The following is a 23,017-nucleotide window of genomic DNA, read 5'->3' on the forward strand; positions in this document are numbered from 1 at the left end:
ACCCCCAAATATGCCTTCCGGTTGCACCGGCATTGAATTCGGAAACTTGAGACGTCATATAACACGAGCCATGAAGTTCTCCTTATTCTTTGTCTCCATTAAGAAAACCATGTTGGGCCTTTCACGAGCCACTAAGTCAGGAAAGTGCCCAGCTCTTGATAAATCTAGCTCAAGATTCTCATAATATCCCTGGTGGCTTATAACAACTCCATATCATCTAAGCTTTTGCACAGGGCCGCTAGACGAAGCTCATTTTCATACTCCCCTTCCATCCCTATTTTCGGTATTGCAGGGCACCAGGTGACCTTCAAAAGGGCAGAATCTCAGCGCCAGACAAGGAGAGTACCAATGAAGATACACTAAGAGCAACCCCTGAGTCGAACCAACCCAACAAACAGTGCCAAGAGAGTAGATAACCTCCACAAAAGTAAAATCCCAGCTCGATATAGAGAGGGGTCGGCCCGTCAAGCAGCACCGAGAGAGCAAATGGGTGCCGAATGAAGAAACGCACAGCTAGACCGAATCCTTGAAGAATAGACAGACATTGTACTGATAAAAGGTTGCCAATAACTGATTTACTAGAAGAATTTGTATTGGTGTTGATGTGGGAATGTCTGGGGAAATGGAGGTTAAACGAGTCAAGAATGTGGGTTGTTCTGGAAGTGTGGAAATCGGTGCAGGACCAGTAATAACCATCGCAGATTGCTGGCCATTGTGTTACTGAAAGGGTGAATGGGGATTGTGCATTTTCATTTTCAAATTGTGATAAATAACTGATTAGTCACCCCAAATAGGCTAAAAATCTCTTGGTGCATTAGTCATTCCGATCCACCTGCATGAAGATATCACTAAAGCACACAACTCTACGAGCTCACGAGTGACCGTAGAAAGATGAACATAATACTTCATTAAAATATCCATAATGTAAGTTTTCAGGGGTTCACAACAGAGTGACCAGAAGTTCGACCTGTCACGACCTCAAAGACCTTGAGAGTATTTTCAAATTTTCCCAACTCTCATGATCCATGATAATTTCAAACAAGTGGGTCCAAAAAATGGTCAGCCAATGGTTGGACATTAATCAATCGATCTCTGAGATCAAATTCACTGTTTGCAGACATATATAAACTATGGTACGACAAAATGAGATGAGTTATGACCTATATGACTTGTTCGTTGAAAAGCTATCAGAAGAATATCCATTGATCTACAACAAAATGAACACGATGACGACGTGTGATGACCACAAATACTATGAGAGTATTTCAAATTTCCCTGATAGTCATGAATCATGATAACTTAAAAGCAAGTGGAGTACCAAAATAGGAATCGACCGGACATTGGTTGATCAAACTCTTTAGATCAAATTTATTGTGTCAGAACTGAAATAAACTGTTGTATGGCAATTTTCAGATGTATTATGACTTGTCACGACTAATTTATTGGAAAGTCATTGCCAAATATTTCATTGACTTATGATATAAGGATTGCAATTACAAAGCTTTACGGCCTAAATATTCACGAGATTACTTTCAAATTTGTCCAATTCTCATGAACCATGATAAATTTAGATCATTTGAGTGGAAAAAGTATTGCCCGATCTTTGAGAGCAAATATAGTGTTTTAGGATATAAATAAATTGTGGTGTGACACTAGGAGATGTGTTGCGACCCTTTCGAGGTGAATCCCTGAGAGAGTTTGACGGATTGTCAAGCAAGCACGAACGGTCCCTCTTGCGAGGTGGTGCTTGCTCTTAACACAGGCTCTCCAAAGCCTTACAAATTGCGACTTGATTTGTAAATTAGTTATATCCTCTCTCTGTTTTTTTTTTTTTACTTAAGGAATCGAAAAATAATCTATTTTGGGCTGAATATGAACCCAAGTAAGGTGCGGGAGCCTTTCTTACTTCTATGAACCAGAAACTCGTGAATCCGGGGACTTGATTATGCTAAATATGTTTGACGCATATTATTGGTACATTTTTCTCTTTAATGTAAACGTTTCACACAATCTTTTTTTTTTTTTCTTAAAACTTGAAAATTTAGGTTATTATGCAAGAATGCTCGATCAAGTAAGAAAACAAATCAAACAAGAAAAAGCAAATAAAGTAAATAAAGGTAGGAAAATAAAGGACCCCATCTGTAGCGGGCAAAATTAATTTATGCCTTATTCTTAAGGTCCGGGACAAGACCCCCATGAGCATGCATAAAATAAATGTACACTGAACTAGGCTAATTAACAAGAATTGCCCAATTTAAGTAATAAAATAGATTTTAAACTATATGAAATAATACTAATTTAATTATTCTTATGGTGCAATAATCACCTAAATGCGATTTAAATGCAATTATAAATGGCCTAGATGTGCATGAAAAACACTTATTTATGAAAAGTCTAATTTTTCTAATATGCCAATTAGCATGATGCAAGTAAAGATATGAAATCCTATCTTAATATGCAAAACACGTATCAATGATGCAAATCGATGACCGATGAGACAATGACTCCATTACGACCGCAAAAACCACGAGATTATTTTCAAAACTCTCATAAACCATAAGCAGTTCAAATCAACTGGGTGGAAAAAAGTAGGCCCAGGTCGACCAATACTTACACATCAAACGATTGATCTCCAAGAGACAAAAATTAACTGTGGTACTACAAAATAGAATGTGTTACGACATGTTCATTAAAAAGTTGTGACGAAAATTTTCAGTAACATTCGACAAAATGAATGCAATTATGACATGTTACGACATCAAACAACCTAGGAGTTTTTCAAAATTTTCCCAGTTATCACAAATCACGATAATTCCGAAACAAGTTGGCGATCAAAATAGGAATAGACGACTTATGCTTGGTACCGTACAGAGATATGGATTCAATTACAATGCATTGCGACCTTGATCGCAAATGACTAATTTCCACATACAGGCCATGTTCTTTATATCTAACAAGTATGAAACCAACCCAAATCCTCATTGCTTCTAATTATTTCTTGTTTTCTTAAATTTTTAAAAAACTCTACAATATTGGGTTAGAAGTCTTTCGTTTTAATAATTTGGGATACTGATACAAATAGTCCATGAATTTTGGCCTAATGTGTAGTGTGATCTATGAACTTTTAATTTATTCAATATGGTTCTTGAACTTTAGTCCAATGTGCAATGTCGACCTTAAATTTTTAATTTGTTCAATGTGTTTCAATCTAGTCCTTGAACTATATGAAAAAAATTAATATTATCCATATCCATCAATTCTACCTGATTTCGCTTGTACTTATTTAATACCCCATGGGTATCATGTATGGTGGCATGATGTGCGTGGGAGTAATCCAATGCCATTCCGTACCTAGAATTCATACCTAACGCTAAAGTTAGAGATAAAGAAAGTCCCACGAACTAAATTTGCAGTGGGAATGAGAAGAGAAATTTGATTTGGTCCGGTAATAACATTGACCATTTTTATATAGTTCGAAAACTAAATTGAATATGTATCAAAATTTTAAGGACCACATTAAATAGATTAAAATTTCAGAAACGATATTGCACATGAGGCTAAAGTTCATGGACCACATTAAACGAATTAAAAGTCTAGGGATCAAATTGCATATCGAGCTAAATTTCAGGAACCATTTGTGTTGTTTTTCTTAAAAAAATTTGAATTAATACAACAAAAAATCATAAACTGGTATACCTGTGACAAATTTACTCTCCGTTAATTTTCGTTAAATTTTACTGTCAAATTATTTTGTTAAATGCACGTGGCGGTTGACTGATATATCGGTTTTGGGTGTTTTATCCTCCGTTTGTCACAGAGGTAATAGCTTGTGATTTTTTGTTATATTAATCCAATTTAATATAAATTAACGGAAGTTAAATTTACCACAAATATATTAGTTTGGGATTTTTGATTGTCAAAAAATTAATTTGAGGTATACTAATTATAAGTGTGCTGATTTGAAATTTATATATATTTTTCAAGAGCCGAAAGTGCCAAAGCGTCAAAATAAAAAAGGAGTGTAAAAAACGAATAAAAAGCGTCCGATAAAAAGGGTCATCGACGAAAGCCGAAGCCAAAGAAGAAGAATACCCGCTTTTGCCGGCGAAAAAGAGTGGAAACTCCCTTGCTTTTTGAAAAGCCCAATCGTACGATCTTCCCCCACGACGAAGAAAACAGTGTACGTCTCCCCCAGTCCCCAGTAGCAGAGCAGTGCAGAGGAACCCCGTCAAAAGGCTGCACATGATAATAATCAATTTGACGTGATCTCTTTTTTCTTATTTTCCTAGTAATTGGTAACCGATTTTAACCGGGCAAAAAAAAATAAATCGACTATTTTCGGTGCCCTTCGAGTGGAAGGAAGAGGTTGAGGGAATTGAACACAATCTTCAGAGCATTGGAATGAAATATGTTTTTGCCGCCGCCGCCGCCGACGAGGACGGGCGGCCGGCGAGAGGCCGATGCTAATACCGTGATACATTAGGTAATTTGGATCACGGATACGGAAAGGAAAAAAAAAAGGCACATCCTAATTCTTTCTTGACCTCATTATTTCTTTCGCGTAGATTTTTTCTACCGCCTCCGTTATTTGAGGTTCCTTTGCTTCATTAATTTTTGTATACATTTTTTAATATTTGATAATAAGAATTTTGAAATTTTTCTTATAAAAATATAATTTTATTATAGACAAATATCGAGCTTGGCCCAAACCATGCTTTGCATATAGCCCGGTGGCTACGCATACCACCATGCTGAAATTGGACACCACCCCACCACCACCATCAAACTCCGTGTCACCGCTACCAAACCCGGCGTTGTCATGGCCACGACAACCACTAGACGTAGCCGCCATTGCCACTAGAACCCTATACTTGGCCACCATGAATACTACTACTTGCCACGCCCCAATACGACCGACCAAAAACAAAAATTCTGATCACCTCCATTGAAGAAGCAAGAAGCACGATCTTGAGCAAAAAAAATTTCGAAAAAATGGAGGCTCTTGATGCAAACAATGACGAGGGAATGGCCATGCCTCAAAACACCAATTCTTGCTAAGGACTCCAGACCCAAAAGTAACTGTTTCAGTTCCTTAAGGTTTAAGTTCTCTAGGGTCCGAAAGCTGGAGCATTACGAGGTTATTTGGCAAACTGTACCTAAAGTTCCAACCTTTAGGGTCTAAGTTTTACAGCATGATATGACTTTTGGACAATAAAATTTTGTCTTCCACATTAAGTTCCTCACTCTTGTCCCATCCACAGCACAACCCCCTCCATGAAGTTATCTCATCGTCCATCGTGCGATAGATGTCTAATCACTATATAATGAACCCATAACTTCACTACTCTATAGAACCAAATCATCATCACTTCCCATCCTCTATTTCACCGATCAAACTCATCCAAAGCAAGAAAAATTTCGAGAAGCTGCAAACAATGGGTGACGACCGGGCTCTTGTCCGCAGAGAACCCGAACCCGAACCCCTGTTGGCAGCCCATGCGCCGCCAATCGCTGCCTCCTACAGTGAACGGATCCGCCCCTTGCTCGATGTAATCGACAAGCTCCGAAACCTCCAGGTCATGAAGGAGGGCATCCAGCTCCCCACCATCGTCGTCGTCGGCGACCAGTCCTCCGGCAAGTCCAGCGTCCTCGAGTCCCTCGCCGGCATCAACCTGCCGCGGGGGCAGGGCATTTGCACGCGCGTCCCTCTCATCATGCGACTCCAAGACAACCCTCACGCTGATCGCCCCGAGCTCTACCTTGAGTTCAACAACACAGTCGTCCACACGGACGAGGAAAACATCTCCGAGGCCATTAATGATGCCACCGGCGAGATTGCGGGCCATGGGAAGGGCATATCGAACGCCCCGCTGACTCTGGTCGTGAAGAAAGACGGCGTCCCGGACTTGACCATGGTGGACTTGCCTGGAATCACTAGAGTGCCCGTGCACGGCCAGCCCGAGAACATCTACGAGCAGATCTCGGAGATGATCATGGAGTACATAAGGCCGGAGGAGAGCATCATCCTCAATGTCTTGTCCGCGACTGTCGACTTCTCCACTTGCGAGTCCATAAGGATGTCGCAGGTACGTATACTCTAGACACGCTTGGCTCCCATATCAACTGAATACTCAAATGACTAAATTAACTCTAGGAAATGAGTATACGATTATTCGTTTTTATGTCGCAGATGGTGGACAAGACCGGCGGGAGGACTCTGGCCGTCGTCACAAAGGCTGATAAATCCCCCGAGGGCTTGCTCGAGAAGGTGACGGCCGATGATGTCAATATAGGGCTTGGTTATGTGTGTGTGAGGAACAGGATTGGTGACGAGTCCTACGAAGAAGCGAGGCTGGAAGAGGCGAAGCTGTTTGACGCGCATCCTCTGCTGTGCAAGATTGACAAGTCCATCGTTAGTGTGCCTGTCTTGGCACAAAAGCTGACGCAGATTCAAGCCACCATAATGGCCAAGTGTTTGCCGGAGATCGTCAAGAAGATCAACGACAAGCTAAGCGCGAATGTCGCCGAGCTTAAGAGGATGCCCAAGAATCTGTCCTCGGTCGCAGAGGCCATGACGGCCTTCATGCAGATCCTGGGGTCGGCGAAGGAGTCTCTGAGGAAAGTCTTGCTGAGAGGCGAGTTCGATGAGTACCCAGAAGAGAAGAACATGCACTGCACGGCCAGGCTAGTGGAGATGCTGAACGAATACTCCGAAGAGCTCCGCAACTGTGCCGAGAATGACCCGAGGACCAACTTCCTTTTGGAGGAACTGGGGGTCTTGGAAGAGGCCAAAAGGATCGGGCTCCCTAACTTCCTCCCTCGTACCGCCTTTCTCACCCTTTTGCAGCGGAAGATGAAGGGGATATCAAGCAAACCACCGAGTTTTGTGGCTCGTGTTTGGGACTACATTGAGGGAGTTGTGATTCGGGTGTTGATGCGACACTCAGAGAATTATCCTCAGCTTCAGTCGTCGACGAGAAGAGCAGCATCCAATCTGATCAACAAGATGAAGGAGAAGGCGATGGATAGGATGATGGAAAGTGTTGAAATCGAGAAGCTCGCAGACTACACCTGCAACCCTGAGTACATGTTGGAGTGTAACAAGTTGATGTCCCAGCAGAACACATTCATGGACGCGATCGACCACGTGTCAAATCCTAGCAACATTGTCCTCCAGGGGATCGGTGAGGTCGACGTGGTCGACCTGAGGCATCGCAAGCAGCAGATTCAGGAGGCGTTCGATCTGAAGATGAGGATTACCGCCTACTGGAAGATTGTGCTGCAGAGGTTCGTCGACTCGATGGCACTGCATCTGCTGTTCAGCGTGCAGAACTTGGTGAACAACGAGATGGAGACGGAGATTGTGGGCGAACTGATCGGGCCCAATGGCAGCTGCGGCATCGAGAGGATGCTGGAGGAAGCTCCGTCGGTTGCGGCGAAGCGCGATAAGCTGAACAGGAGCATCAAGCTGCTGAGGGATTCTGCGGCAGAGGTGGCCAAGATCATGGACTGGATCGCTACTGACGGGGACTACGATGATTGATAGGAGTTGTTGTTCTACTGGGTTTCCTACTTTCTTATTGTGAGTGTGCTCTGTTTCCACTACCCTTTAACTAGCTTCCTAGGATAGGGCGTTTTTCCTAGGAAGGGTATGAGTGTGTTGCTATTGTTGTTCTAGTAATCAGCCTTCTCAATGTTAGTTTTAAAGGTTGTTTTGTGTCTGCAAATGGGTGTTGATGGGCTTGCTATGGTTCAATTAACGTTGCCCACACAAGTTAGCAAGGGTCAATCAGAAGAAACCCGAGTGATGCGCGAATCCAACCCACAATCATTTCACATGGTGCTGTCCACAAAGAGTAATTGACACAAATAATTCTGAACTCTGACTCGATACATAATGTGATCTTTAAACTTTAACTTAATGTGCAGTATCATGTCTAAATTTTTAATTTGTTTAATACGATCCCTGAATTTTTGGTTCATGTTCAATTTAGTCTCTGGATTAAATTGAACACGTATCAAAAGTCTAGAAATCACATTGAACAAATTATAATACATTAGGCTAAAGTTCATGGATCATATTAAATAAATTTAAAGTTCATGGACCACATTACACAATGAGTTAAAGTTCAGAAACCATTTGTGTCATTATCCCTCCAAAATATTATGTTAATAGACATTTCTGAGATGGAGGCATGGAGAATTCGATGCCTACTTCTTTGTGGGTTGTTGCTGTAAGTGGGAAACTTTGTCCATGTTAGTTTGGGTTAATACCACAAAAAACTCTAAACGGTACACATGTGACAATTTTACCCCAAACTAATTTTTTGACCACAAAAAACTTCAAACTAATACATCTGTGAAAATTTTACCTGTTGGTTTCCATTAAATTTTAACGTCGAATTTTTTAATTGGATGATACATGATAGTTGACGGGTGAATCAATTTGGGGTTTTATCCTCCGTTTGTCATAGGTATATCAATTTGTGATTTTTTGTGGTAATAATTCAATTTAACGGAGGGTAAATTTGTCATAATGTACCAATATGGAGTTTTTATGATAAAAAAATTAATTTGGGATAAAATTGTCATAGGTATATCAGTTTGGAGTTTTTTGTGGTATTAACCCTATTAGTTTCAGGGCAATGTCACAATTGGTTTCTGAGATCTTGGAGGCCATTCCATTGTAATTATATAAACAGTTTTTATTTGTTTGTTTAAGCAAAAGTAACCAGTTTTTCACGTGAAAGTACCACTTATTTCAAACAAAATAAAAATAAAAATAAAAGCAAACATAATCTATTATTGTGAAAGCAGAATATTTGTGCTTATTATAATCGAAAACTGATTCCATCTTTCTGTAATTCTAATCAACTAGCGAAAAATTGTGACGTCAAAAGTTCACTAATTACTTTTAGGGAAAATTTCAAATAAGGCCCCAAAGTGAATGAGTTTTCTCAAAAGAGGATTCAAAGTGAACGTTGTCTCAAATAAGGGTCTGAAGTGATTATTGAGTTTCAAATAGGGGTCTAAAGTGATCATTTGATCTCAAACAGGAGTCTGACTCGCCGGTCAGCGAGCATGTGCTTATTCCGGTGGCACGAGCAAGGGTATTTTTGTCCAAAACATTTCTTTTTTTTTTTTGTTTCTTTTCTTTTCCTTTTTTTTACTGTTCATCTTCTTCAGAGAGCAAGATTGTGAGCATCATCCTCGTCATGGTCATGGTCAGGTCATCAATGGCGGCCATTTGAAATTTTCCCTTACTTTTATATAAGAATGTGCATTTTCCTTCTTCTTCATAACAAAATTGATTGAGATAACTTAAAGCTGTCTTCAAAATCGCTCAGAAGAAAAAGTTGCCTCGAAGTTCTTTATTTATTTTTTAATTTAAAGTTCGGTAAATGAATTCATCTTGGTTTCAATATACGTCGCACTAAAATTTGCAATAATTGTAGAAGTTGCTTTAACTTCTCCCTTTTATAATGTCCGTTAAATATGTAAATATTGATAAATGTATCACGAAAAATATAACTAAGAGTTAAACATGATGAGCATTATTTAATAAAAACGATTATAAATAAACATTTATTACTGGGGGTAACCAAACGTTTCTTTTAATCAATAACCATTTAGATAAACTAAAAGCAAGTTAACTGATTTTAATGTTAATGAAAATAAAAATTAACATATGCAAACGGCACCTTAATCAATGTTCAATTTGGACTAAACTTTTTTGTCCAATCAGTCCTTGTCCTATTTGATTAGAAAAAATTCAATCCTTTGAACTCATATGACAATCCGTCCAACCTTTACACTTGCAAAAAGATTAGGGATAATGACACAAACAGTCCATAAACTTTGGCACAATGTGCTATGTGGTCCATGACTTTTAATTTGTTTAATTTAGTCCATGAACTTTAACCTAATGTTCAATATAGTCCATAAACTTTTAACTTGTTCAATGTGGTCCCTAGATTTTTTGTACATGTTCAATGTAGTTTTTGAACAATATGAAAATATTTAATGTAGTCCCTGGACTTGAATGAATGGAAAGATAACATTGAACATTTTCATATAATTTAGAGACTAAATTGAACATGTACCAAAAGTTCAGAGACGACATTGAACAAATTAAAAATTCAGGGATCACATTATGTATTGGGTTAAAGTTTGAGGATTACATTGCACATTGGACCAAAGTTTAGGACTATTTATGTTATTTTCCCAAAAGATTATGACAAATGTTATAAAAATGAATGTGCACATGTACAAATATCGATTCTTTAGCAGTTATTTTCCAATGTGAGAATCATTTTAACATAGATGACTTAATAAGAATAATGAATTCTTGCTACTCCATGTCAAAAGACACTAAACACGTGAAAGAAAACTACTAGTCACTCTCATATGTTCGACTTATCATATTATGAATGTCACCATCTATGTGGGGATGGTGCTAACATCTAGTCACATTGAAAATTTTACAAGTCAAAATCACATATCTTAAACGAGAAGTTACCGATAAAATGAAAAAGTTATTATGTAAGAAAATGTGGAGTAATACAATCCTAATATGGAAATTTACTAATTGTAGTGATGAAATTGCTCAAGAGAGCCGGAGGTTAGGAGATTTCCAGTTTAGAAACTAAAGGTCACTTGTTCAAAATATTATCAACTGCGTGTATATTGCTCTAAGTCGGTCCAAAAATATCTAGACTTAATCGGTTCTTGAGACTTATACAGTATTTCATAAGCTTTCAAATAGCTGGCCTTCTACGTTCGTGTCCTTTGATTATTTCAAAAAAAAAATCTTAGTACACTTATTTGTACTCATTTTTCTATATGAAAAGCTATCTGTTAATTAGCTGAGCATATCATATATTCCCACCGACCTAGTTGATCCTATTTGATTACAAACAATTTAGTCCTTCGTCCAAATTTGAGCGAGGGGGAGAGCCCTTGCACTTGGCAGGGTCAATTGGCCCTTATGAGAGCCGAGTAACCCTTGCGGCATGAGGGCTTTGCTCGCTATGAGGGCCTGTGGCTCTCGCTTGGCCACCGGTAAGGCTTGACCACTCTCATCGAGACCTTGATAATGATTGCTGGCCCTCGTTGTGCAAGTGGGGTGACGAGGGTGGCAACAATCTCTTTCTTCTCTTGTCACATACCTTCATTTTATGCTAACAATGTTAATGAATGATCATTAGTGTCATAATTGATGATATACCAAAAAAGTTGGGTTAAAAGAGAAATACCAGAGACAAATGATAAATTATGAGGACCACTATATTTTAAAGTACAAAGGCATTGCGGAACAAGCTGTATCTTGCTCTGTCCTCAGTAGGATAGCAATCCCTTAGATTAGTGAGTTACAGATATAGACATCTTTTACATTTGTCTCTAATAAAGCATACATAAGACTAATGCCTCTATTTGCATATGTTTATAACCCACCAATCGGGAGACTGAAAAACCATGATAATTCTAACGCAGGTGGGCAACCACATAACAAATCGACGACTTATGCTTAGTCTATACGGAGACATGGATTCAATTACAGTGCATTGTGACTTTGATCTCGAGTGACTTATCCCCATTTAGGCGATGTTCTTCGAAATCTAACAATTATAGAACCGATCCAAATCCTCATTGGTTATAATTATTTCTTGTGTCCTTACTTATTCAAAAACCCTATTCTATATCGAGTTAATACCTCTTCAACAAAAATGTTTTTATCCAATTTTGTTTCAAGAGCCGAAAGTGCCAGAGCATCATATAAAGAAAAAGGTCAAAAAAAGAAGAAGAAAAAGGGCCGTTTGGTAACGCCAAATAAGTGAAAATTTCGTTCTTTTGTTCCCAGAAATAGTTTGGGAACGTAAATGCGTTTGGTAAACTTTTTGTTTCTCGGCACATTTTTGCAAAAATTTGTCTTAGAAACAGCTTTTGGAAGAGAAACAAGAAGTTAAAAAAGTTGCTTCTTGTTTCTCAAGCACAATTTTGAGAATCAATTTTTTTTTCTTTTTTCATTTCTTATTTTGTGTGTTGTTCTTCTGGCCGAGCCACGGCCGCCGCTCCCGGCTCGAAGTCACCGGCGACGCCCCATGGCCGGGCGTGAGGCGTCACGGCCTCGCCGGCCGCCGGCGGAGGCGAGGTCGCCCCTGCCGAAGGCGAGGGTCGGACCTCGCCGCTGGCGAGCGGCCTCGCCAGACCCGAGCGAGGCCGAGCCTCGCCGTCGTCGCGACGACGGGTCGGCCTCGCCCGGAGACGACGAGGCTCGGCCTCGCCGGATCCGGCGAGGCCGAGCCTCGCCGGCGCCCACGGCGAGGTCGGCTCGCGTGGGTCGCGGCGCGAGCTCGGCCTCGCGCCGGATCGGGCGAGCCGAGCCTCGCCGCCTCCGGGCGAGGCCGCTCGCCCGGCGGCGAGGCGACCTCGCCTCGCCGCCGGCCGGCAATGGTATTCATGCGCACCCAAAGTGTCCGAGGAAAAGCGCATTAATGAGAGCCAAAGAAGAAACGAAAAGACAAAGCAAAAAAGTTGAAACTCCCGGCTTTTGAGAAGTCCCATTGTACGATCTCCCGACGGCGAAGAAACAAAAATTGTACGGTCGCAACTGTCCAAAATTATCACTTTATATTGTTCCATTTATTTTCCGAAAAATAAATAAAATAAATATATTTTACTTAAAATTATTAGTTGTATCGTTCAAAATAAGTAATCGATAAAAAATATCTTTATATTGATAATAATTTATATCTAGATATTTTCGCGAACAATACAAATATTTTTCATTTATTCATTATTGTAAATTATATAAGCAATTATTTACAGAAAAATATTTTCAAATCATTATTTTTTACTAATGTGATTTTTTTTTATTTTTCTTATAATAGGTAACTAATTGTACCTGACAAAAAATAAATCAAATGAAACGAAAAGATTGAGGAAATTGAACTTTAGAGTAATATACTGCATAATATTCTAGATGAAATCATTTTGCCGACGTCGAGGATGGGCAATCGGTGAGAGACCGATGCTAATATTGTATTACATTAGATAATTTTTATCACAAAGACAAAAAAAAAAAAACACATCCTAATGAACAGTAGTCAATTCGTTTTCTGTTTTCCATCCATGCATGCACGAATTTTGCAGGTAAATACATCATAGAAAGTTTAGATCCGTCAAATGAGTAAGTCAGTTTAGGTATAGATCGGGATGAAAATAATCCGACACTAATTTTTTTTTTGGGGTGCTCAATCCTATCCCAATTGACCCGTTTATTTCTTATCGACCATTTGTCACATTGAGCGGACCCTTAGGCCTACGTTTGCAAGAATTTGGAAAAAGATAGGGAAGAGAATTAGAATTAGAATAGAAAGAAAGGTGGTGTGCAAGTGGGAGGACAATAATTGCACCTTTTCTCCAACCTATGAGCCGCTCACACACAACTCCATCATCGAGGGGTAAAAATGTCCAGGTAAATGTTCTTTCCTTTCAATTATTTTTAATCTGTTCAAACAACTCAATTAACAACTCCAAACCATTTCACGAGAAATCATTTCTTCACATATTCTTTCTTGACTTCATATTTTTTTCACGTAGATTTTCTATACCTCCTCCGTTATTTGAGGTTTCTTCTTTTCATTGATTTTTGTGTTATCTTTAATATTTCAAAATCACAATTTGAACTTTTTCTTATAAAAGGGAAATTAGATTTTTTTTAAAAATGTTGGGACTTGGCCAATCATGCTTTGCGTATAACCCGGTGGCCACCCATATCGTTGATGCTAGAATTGAACACCACCCCCACCACCACGATCAACTCCACGACACCGCTGCCAAGCTTGGCGCTGCCACGGCCATTGCCACCACTAGACTCAGCCGCTGCCGCCACTAGAGCCCTATGCTCGGCTACCATAGATAGGACTAATCACCACGCCCCAATTGTAATCACCTCTATAAAGAAGCAAGAAGCACAACCTTGAGCCAAAAAAGAGAGAGGCTCTTGATGCAAACAATGAAGAGGGAATGGCCATGCCACAAAACACAAATTCTAGCTAAGAACTCTAGACCCAAATGTCACTGTTTCAGTTTCTTAAGGCTTATGTTCCCTAGAGTTTAAAAACTGGAGCATTAGGAGATTATTTGGCAACTGTAGTTAAAGTTCCTGCCTTTAAGGTCTAAGTTTACACAATGATGTTTACACAATGATATGACTTTTGTACGACAAAATTTTGTCCATTGATACATCGCTTCCACTTTAAGGTCCTAACTTTTGTCCATCCACAACGCCAACCCCCTCTATGAAGTCATCTCATTGTCCAGCGCACAATAGAAGTCTAGTCTCTGTATAATGAACCCATAACTTCACTACTCTATAGAACGAAATCATCACTTCACATCTTCTATTTCACCGATCAAACTCATCCAAAGCAAAAGGAAATTTCGAGAGGCTGCAAACAATGGGTGGCAACCGGGCTCTTGTCCGCAGTGAACCCGAACCCGAACCCTTGTCGGTTGCCCATGTGCCGCCACTTGCCGCCTCCCACAACGACCGGATCCGCCCGCTCCTCAATGCAATCAACAGGCTGCGAAACCTCATGGTCATGAAGGAGGGCATACAGCTCCCCACCATCGTCGTCGTCGGCGACCAGTCCTCCGGCAAGTCAAGTGTCCTCGAGTCCCTCGCCGGCATCAACCTGCCGCGGGGCCAGGGCATTTGCACGCGCGTCCCACTCATCATACAACTCCAAGACAACCTTCAAGCCGATCGCCCCGAGCTCTACCTCGAGTTCAACGGAAAAATCGTCCCCACCGACGAGGACAACATCTCCAAGGCCATTAATGATGCCACTGACGAGATCGCGGGTCATGGGAAGGGTGTCTCAAACGCACCGCTGACTCTGGTCATCAAGAAACACGGCGTCCCGAACTTGACCATGGTCGACTTGCCTGGAATCACGAGGGTGCCCGTGCACGGTCAGCCCGAGAACATCTACGAGCAGATCTCGGAGATGATCATGGATTACATAAGGCCTGAGGAGAGCATCATCCTCAATGTCTTGTCCGCGACCGTTGACTTTTCCACTTGCGAGTCCATAAGGATGTCGCAAGTAAGTACACTCTAGACACGCTTGGCTCTTACATCAATTGAATCCTAGAATGATTTATTTTACTCTAGGAAATGAGTCTATACGATTATTCGTTTTTGTGTTGCAGATGGTGGACATGACCGGCAAGAGAACTCTGGCCGTCATCACAAAGGCTGATAAAGCTCCGGAGGGCTTGCTCGAGAAGGTGGCGGCCGATGATGTCAATATAGGGCTCGGTTATGTGTGTGTGAGGAACAGGATTGGTGACGAGACCTATGAAGAAGCGAGGCTGGAAGAGGCGAAGCTGTTCGACACGCACCCTCTGCTGTGCAAGATTGACAAGTCCATCGTTGGTGTGCCTGTCTTGGCACAAAAGCTGACGCAGATTCAAGCCACCATCATGGCCAAGTATTTGCCCGAGATCGTCATGAAGATCGATGACAAGCTGGACGCAAACGACGCCGAGCTTAAGAGGATGCCCAAGAATCTGGCCTCAGTCGAGGATGCTTTGATGGCCTTCATGGAGATCATGGGGTCGGCGAAGGAGTCGCTGAGGAAAGTCTTGCTGAGAGGCGAGTTAGACGAGTACCAGGACGAGAAGGACATGCATTGCACTGCCAGGCTGGTGGAGATGCTGAACCAATACTACGGTGAGCTTAAAAACAGCACCGAGAACAACCTGAGGAGTAACTTCTTGTTGGAGGAAATGGAGGTCTTGGAAGAGGTCAAAGGGATCGGCCTCACGGACGTCCTCCCTCACACCGCCTTTCTCACCCTTTTGCAGCGCAAGGTGAAGGAGATATCGAGCAAGCTGCCGAGTCTTGTGGATCGCGTATGGGACTGCATTGAGGGAGTTGTGATTCGGGCGTTGATGCGACACTCGGAGAATTATCCTCAGCTGCAGTCTTCGACGAGAAGAGCAGCGTCCAATCTGATCAACAAGATGAAGGGGAAGACAATGAACAGGATGATGAAGATTGTTGAAATGGAGAAGCTCACTGACTACACTTGCAACCCTGAGTACCTGTTGGAGCGGAACAAGTTGATGACCCTGCAGGACAGGTTCGTGACACACTATAAAATCTCTAGCACCATGAAACTCCAGGGGATCGGGGACGTCGACGTGGCCCATCTGCATAATCGCAACCAGCAGCTGATTCAGCAGGCGTTCTATCTGAAGGTGAGGATGACCCAGTACTGGAAGATTGTGCTGAGCAGGTTTGTCGACTCGGTGGCACTGCATCTGCGGTTCAGCGTTCAGAACTTGGTGAACAACGAGATGGAGAAGGAGATTAGGCGCGAGCTGAGCGGGCCCGGCATCAAGAGGATGATGGAGGAAACGCCGGAGGTGGCGGAGAAGCGCGAGAAGCTGAACAGGAGCATAAAGCTGTTGAGGGAGTCTGCGGAGGTGTTGGCCAAGTTCATGGACCGGATTTCTACCGATGGTGACTACAATCACTAATTAGTGGTGTTGTTCAGTTTTTTCTTTTTTCTTTTTGGCTTGCGAGGGATTATGTGATGAAAAGACATTCATCAGCGTGTTCTTGTTTGGTTAGGTGGTTCTGTGTGGGACTCTACTGGACTTCAAATAGCTTCCTATGATTAGTTCTTGATGATGTACTAGTTAAAATTGGTTTTTGAAATCTTAGAGGCCGTTTGGTTAAGTTTATATATAAACAGTATATAATAATTTCTTGAAGCAAAAATAAATAGTTTTTCACGTCAAAACACTGCTTGGATGGCTACGAATAAAATTGGTTATTTCAAAAGAAAGCAAAAGCCATCATATTTTCTTATCTCGAAAGCACAAAACTTTGGTCTTTTATAATTGGAAAAGTGATTCTATCTTTATACAATTTTAGATTTTTTTTTGTCTCTATATAATTTTAGAGGCCAAAAACATACTTTTAGATTAACCGAGGGCAAATTTTGATGCCAAAAGACTGCAAATCTCATCTATGTAAGAATATGCAGTTTCGTTCTTCTTCACTTGTATCGATCGAGATTTCTTAAAGCTATCTTCAACATCAATTAGAAGAATAAATTGTCTCGAAGTTCCTTTATTTGTTATTTAAAGCTCGTCTTGTAAGTGATAAGTCTATGCATATGAATTTATCTTGGTTCAAATATGCGTGGGGCTAAAATTCACAACAATTGTCTTACTTCATTTAAACCTTACTCTTCCATTTCACTCAGAACTTCGCTGATTAACCATCACTACAATAGAAAAGTGGGCCTTCCCCAAGGGCCTCTCAATCAAAGTTTTCGTTGCCATGTGCTCCTTTTTATCATGTCCTTCAAGCATGTACAAGATGAATAGTGTATTATATATTCCTCACATTTTTTTATATGTAAGTATCAATATTGAAATATGTCTCTTTTGTTTATTTTAATTAGTTGATAAATAGTTTAAATATCTAGTGTATGAGTGAAAAGTATCATGAAATGAAAAAATAAAAAAAGTATAATTAGCAGTTAGACATGATAAATATTATTTTAATGAAAATTATGTTAAATAAACATTTATTATCAAGCGCAACCAAACGTCACTTTCAATTAAGAAACATTTAAATAAACTAAAACAAGTTAAATGATTGTATTGTTTATAAATTAAAACAAAAATAAACATGTCCACACAGCACCTTAGCCAATGTTCAATTTTGACATTAATTTTTTTTGTCAGTTCAGTCCTTGTCCTATTTGATCAGAAACAATGTGAGCGTTTCAGCTCCCATGACAATCCAACTTAGGTAACGCACATTTTATTAACGGGCCATTGATTTGTATAGTCAAATTGAGAACGGGGATAGTGCCGCCACCGTGCTAGCGTCGTGAAGGTGACTGGCCCTCGTCGTGAGTGAGCATATGAGGGCTTGTTTGCCCTCATTTAGATCTGGGTGAGGGGCAAGAGTCCTTGCGTTTGGTGGTGGCGGCACAACCACATGCCACCGCCGAGCTAGGGTCAATTGACCCTCAGTAGAGCCGGCTGACCCTTGTTGGCAAGCAATAGCACCAGCAAGTGGGGTGCCAGTAATTTCTTTCTTCTCTTATCACTTACTCTCATTTATGTGAATAATGTTATTAAATGCTCATTAGTAGCATACATTATAATTTACATAGCAAGTTGGGTGAAAAGCGAAATATTGGAGACAAAAGGTAAAAAATTATGAGGACAACCATTAACCATATTTTAAAGCATAAAGACATTTAGGAACATGTTTTGTTTTGCTCTATTTTTAGTTGGAGCGCGCAATCCATTGATTAGCGAGTTCCAGACATAGACATTTCTCGCATTTATTTTTAGTAAAGTACAGACGGGAGTAATCGCTACATTTAAATATGTTTGTAACGAACCAATTGGAGGATTGACTAAAGAGCTGGTTGGAAGGAGTTTTCTCCATACAGAAAAGAAAAAATAACGATCCGATTAGTTGGTGGAGCCACCTTGTACATGGAAAATCTTTTGGTGAACTAGATTCGTAGGCAACGGCGGACAAAAATTTAGGCACCTAGCATTCGATAAGCCGAGGAACCGGATGATAATTTCGCTAATTAGCGTTGTTCGTGGCATTGATTCTTTCACGAAATGCTTACAATATTTTAATGGAAATGTTCAGATATTGAGATGTGCTTTTGAATATAATTTTTTTTATTGATGATTTTTAAGAATTCAATAATTATCTTTAATTTTTAAAAATGTGAAGGGAAAAGCTCACGAAGTTGGGTACGCGCTTTAAAATTCTTTTTAAAATGGAATGCCATTCTTTCTTCCAACAAACCAAGGCAAAAAATAAAACCTCAAAAAGCCCACATGTCCGGATATGCAAGAATGTTAGCGGAGCGACGCTGATTCGATCCCCGCAGTAGGAAACGTTTTGACCCACGTGATGGGCCTTCGGTCTTTCCTCCTCCAATGGCCAAATCATCTCTCCTCCTGATCGATCCGATCCTGCCCATCACCGGCATTAATCTCGTCACGGGGCCTCGCCGGGCCCTCGCGGCGGGGGCACAACGAGGGCGTCGCGGCGCCTCTTTGTGGCCGGCAAGGGTCTGGGCGAAGGCTGCGACGCCCTTGTGGTGCCCTGCGAGGGCTTCGTGGCCCTCGGCCCCCACCTGTCCTCGTCCAAGGACCGGTAGAAGTCGCCAGCACATCGAAGAAAAAAAAAAGAAAGAAAATTATTTAATTAATTAAAAATTCCAAAAAAATTTCAAAAAATTATCCACGTCAGTATCGATCACATCACATAGAACAATTGGCACCGATTGGACTACTACGTTAGCGATTTCTTGTCAAAATTAGTCGGAAAAGCTATAATGACAATTCGTTAAAAGGTTTAGGACTAACTCGACAAAATCTTAAAAGGTTTATAACAAAATTGGCACAGTTAAAAGGTTTATGACTAATTGGCCGCCGTACAATATTTGTAGGATTTTTTGGACAATTTTCTCTCCAAAAATATTTAGACTTAACTTGTTCACGAGACTTATAACAGTATTTCATAAGCTTTAAAATAGTTGGCCCTCTACGTTCGTATAATTTGATTATTCAATTTTTGTAAGGGCCAACCACTTGCCAACGATATTGTTTGCTTTGGGCCACAGCCCTCACAGTTTGTTCCTCTGGGCAACCATTGGTAGTTAAGACTAGTGCTACACCTTATATAGCACATCACTTCACCTTCCCCAGGCAATGTGGGATTCGGTTCATTCCTAGCTCCTTCGCCATTTTCGAGGTGGAGCCGCACTTCCATCCGTCATAGGACCGGGTCGTTACAGGCCTACCAGCTTCCGCTTGATTCGTCCCCGAACCACACACTTCTAGCTAGGCTTAGTTCTGATACCATTGTAAGGGCCGACCTCTAGCCCCACCTGCTAACGATATTGTCCGCCTTAGGTTGTAGCCCTCACGGTTTTGTTCCCAGAAAAGACCTCGTTGGTAGTTAAGACTGGTTCTACACCTTATATAGCACATCACTTCACATTCACCAAGCGATGTGGGATTCAGTTCATTCCTATTCCTTTCGCCAACCTCGAGGCGGAGTTGCACCCCCATCCCTCGCGGGACGAGGTCGTTACAATTTTTTTTTCTTAGTACACTTACTTGTACTCATTTTTCTATATGAAAAGCTATTTATTGGTCAGCCGAGCATATCCTCTATTCCCGTCAACCTAGTTGATCCTATTTGATTAGAAACAATTTAGTCCTTGTCCAAATTTGGGTGAGGGGCAAGAGCCCTTGCACTCGGTGGTGGCAATGGTGGTGGGATGACCACTTGCCACCACCAAGCCAGGGTCAATTGGCCCTTCCTCATGAGAGCCAAGCGACCCTTGTTAGCGAGCAATGGTAACAGCACCACATGAGGGTTCTTGCTCATTGTGAGGGCCCGTGGCTCTCGTGTGGCCACCGGTGACGCTTGACCACTGTCATCGAGACCTTGATGAGGATTGCCGGCCCTCGCTACGCAAGTGGGGTGGCGGCGATCTCTTTCCTATCTCGTCACATACTTTCATTTTATGCTAATAATGTTAGTGAATGATCATTAGTGCCATAATTTATCATTTACCAAAAAAGTTGGGTCAAAAGCGAAATACCGAAGACAAAGGATAAAACATTATGAGGACCACGTTGACTATACTTTAAAGTACAAGGGCATTTTAGAACAGGCTATGTCTTGCTCTATACTTGGTCGGATAGGAATCCCCTAATTGGTGAGTTACAGATATAGACATCTCTCGCATTTGTTTTTATAAAGCATAGACAAGACTGATGCCTATATCTACATATGTTTATAACCCACCAAATGGGAGACTGAAAATTTATGATAAGTTTAAAGTAGGTGGGTGACTAAAATACGAATCAGTGACTTATGCTTAGTTCGTGCAGAGACATGTATTCAATTACAATGCATTGTGACCTTGATCTCGAATGTCTAATTTCCGCATTTAGGTGATGTTCTTCAAAATCTGACAATAATAGAACTGACCCAAATCCTCATTGGTTCTAATTATTTCTTGCAATGCATTGTGACCTTGGTCTCGAATGTCTAATTTCCGCATTTAGATGATGTTCTTCAAAATCTAACAATAATAGAACTGACCCAAATCCTCATTGGTTCTAATTATTTCTTGTATTCTTAATTTTTCAAAAACTCTATTCTCTATTGAGTTAATACATTTAAAACAAAAATGTTTTATCCAATTCTTTTTCTAGAGCCGAAAGTGCCAAAGCGTCATATAGAAAAAGGTTTAAAAAAAAAGGAAGAAAAAGTGTCCGAGGAAAGGCGCATTAGTGAGAGCTAAAGTAAGAAATTTGACAATACAAAAAAAAAATGTTGAAACTCCCTGCTTTTTAAAAGCCCCATTGTACGGTCTCCCCGGCGGTAAAGAGAAAAATGTACGGACGCACCAGTCCAGTTCTCCAGCGGAGCAGTGAACACGTTCAAATCCTAAATATAATTCAGTATTAATATCATGAAAAAATTTAAATTAATATATGTATGATAAATTTATTTAAAATTAATTTTTTAATTATGAAAAATCCTAAACTGATACATCTACGAAAAATTTATCACAAACTAATTATTTGACCACCAAAAAACCCAAACTGATATATTTATGACAAATTTATCCTCCGTTAGTTTTAATTTAATTAGATTAATATCTCAAAAAATCACAAACTGGTACACCTGTGAGAAACAGATGATAAAACCCAAAACCGGTATTTCTGTCAACTATCACGTATCATTTAACAAAGAAATTTAACAATAAAATTTAACGGAGGGTAAATTTATCGTATGTGTACTAGTTTGGGATTTTTTGTGGTCAAAAAATTAGTTTAGGGTAAATTTGTCACATGTATATCAATTTGAGGTTTTTCGTGATATTAACCCTATAATCAATTTAGACTCCGTTTGTTTCGCGAAAAATGCATAATTTAAAAAATATTTTACTGAAAGTTATGGCTTGTATCATTTGAAATAATTGATCGATGAAATATATTTTCATTATTGACAACAATTTATGTCTGAACATTTTCGTAGACGATGAAAATATTTTTCGTTTATTCATGATTATAAGTGACACAAGCAATTATTTTTAGAAAAATATTTTTCAAATCATTCATTTTCCATGAATGTAATTTTTTTTTATTTTTCTTAAAATAAATAACTAATTTCAAATCGAATCGAACGAAAAAACTTTGAGGAAATTGAACACAATCTTCGGAGCAATGAACTGCATAATATTGTAGATGAAATCATTTTGACGAGGACAGGTAACCGGTGAGAGACCGATGCTAATATTGTATTACATTAGATAATTTGTATCACAGAGACTGAAAAAAAAACACATCCTAATAAACGGTAGTCATTTTGTTTCCGTCCATGCGTGCACAAATTTTGCAGGTAAATGTAGGATAGAAATTTTAGACCCGTCAGATGGGTAAGTCGGGTTGAATTCAGATATCGAAAATAATCCGATTCAAATTGACCTGTCTATTTCTTATCAACCCACTTGTTCCATTGAGCGGACCCTTATGTTTGGAAGACTTTGGAAGCGTCGGGGTAGAGAATTAGAATTTTTTTTTGGTCGAAAGTGAATTAGAATTAGAATTAGAATAGAAAGAAAGGTGGTGTGGAAATGGGCGGACAATAATTGCAGCTTTTCTGCAACCCATGAGCCGTTCACACACAACTCCATCATTGAGGGGTAAGAAATGTCTTGGTCAATGTTCTTAAAAAATTTTCGATCAAAAAAAAAATGTTCTTAAAAATGTTCTTTCCTTTCAATTTTTTTTTAATCTTTTCAAACTACTCAACGAACAATTCTTCTTCGACCAAAAAAAAAAAAACGAACAATTCTTCACCTTTTCTCCACCCTCAATTCATATTCTTCCAAATAATTTCAAGAAAAATCATTTCCTTCAC

The 23,017-nt window shown here is 40.1% G+C and overlaps 2 protein-coding genes across 2 annotated transcripts; both read left to right on the forward strand.

The window, feature by feature from the left end:
* The first annotated feature begins 5,272 nt into the window (after positions 1 to 5,272).
* On the forward strand, positions 5,273 to 7,721 carry LOC115694428 (dynamin-related protein 4C-like). The gene is made up of 2 exons (XM_030621556.2): positions 5,273 to 6,086; positions 6,191 to 7,721. Exons 1-2 carry the CDS (start codon positions 5,436 to 5,438, stop codon positions 7,541 to 7,543), a joined length of 2,004 nt encoding a protein of 667 aa, XP_030477416.2. The 5' UTR covers positions 5,273 to 5,435; the 3' UTR covers positions 7,544 to 7,721.
* A 6,483-nt stretch (positions 7,722 to 14,204) lies between these two features.
* Positions 14,205 to 16,774, forward strand: LOC115694430 (dynamin-related protein 4C-like). Its single transcript, XM_030621559.2, has 2 exons — positions 14,205 to 15,113; positions 15,220 to 16,774. The coding sequence occupies exons 1-2, from the start codon at positions 14,463 to 14,465 to the stop codon at positions 16,552 to 16,554; spliced, it is 1,986 nt and encodes a 661-aa protein (XP_030477419.2). The 5' UTR covers positions 14,205 to 14,462; the 3' UTR covers positions 16,555 to 16,774.
* Positions 16,775 to 23,017: the final 6,243 nt, after the last annotated feature.

This window comes from Syzygium oleosum, unplaced genomic scaffold (genome assembly GCF_021117445.2).
Source record: "Syzygium oleosum isolate NSW1041296 unplaced genomic scaffold, Sole_v2.1 Sole_v2.30, whole genome shotgun sequence".
NCBI lineage: Eukaryota > Viridiplantae > Streptophyta > Magnoliopsida > Myrtales > Myrtaceae > Syzygium > Syzygium oleosum.

What these genes read in the sequence shown, in the direction of transcription:
- LOC115694430 (XM_030621559.2), top strand. Translation starts at nt 14,463, where the DNA reads ATGGGTGGCAACCGGGCTCTTGTCCGCAGTGAACCCGAACCCGAACCC. An exon ending in AGTCCATAAGGATGTCGCAA is followed by an intron (nt 15,114 to 15,219) that starts GTAAGTACACTC and finishes TTTGTGTTGCAG; the next exon opens with ATGGTGGACATGACCGGCAA.
- LOC115694428 (XM_030621556.2), top strand. Translation starts at nt 5,436, where the DNA reads ATGGGTGACGACCGGGCTCTTGTCCGCAGAGAACCCGAACCCGAACCC. An exon ending in AGTCCATAAGGATGTCGCAG is followed by an intron (nt 6,087 to 6,190) that starts GTACGTATACTC and finishes TTTATGTCGCAG; the next exon opens with ATGGTGGACAAGACCGGCGG.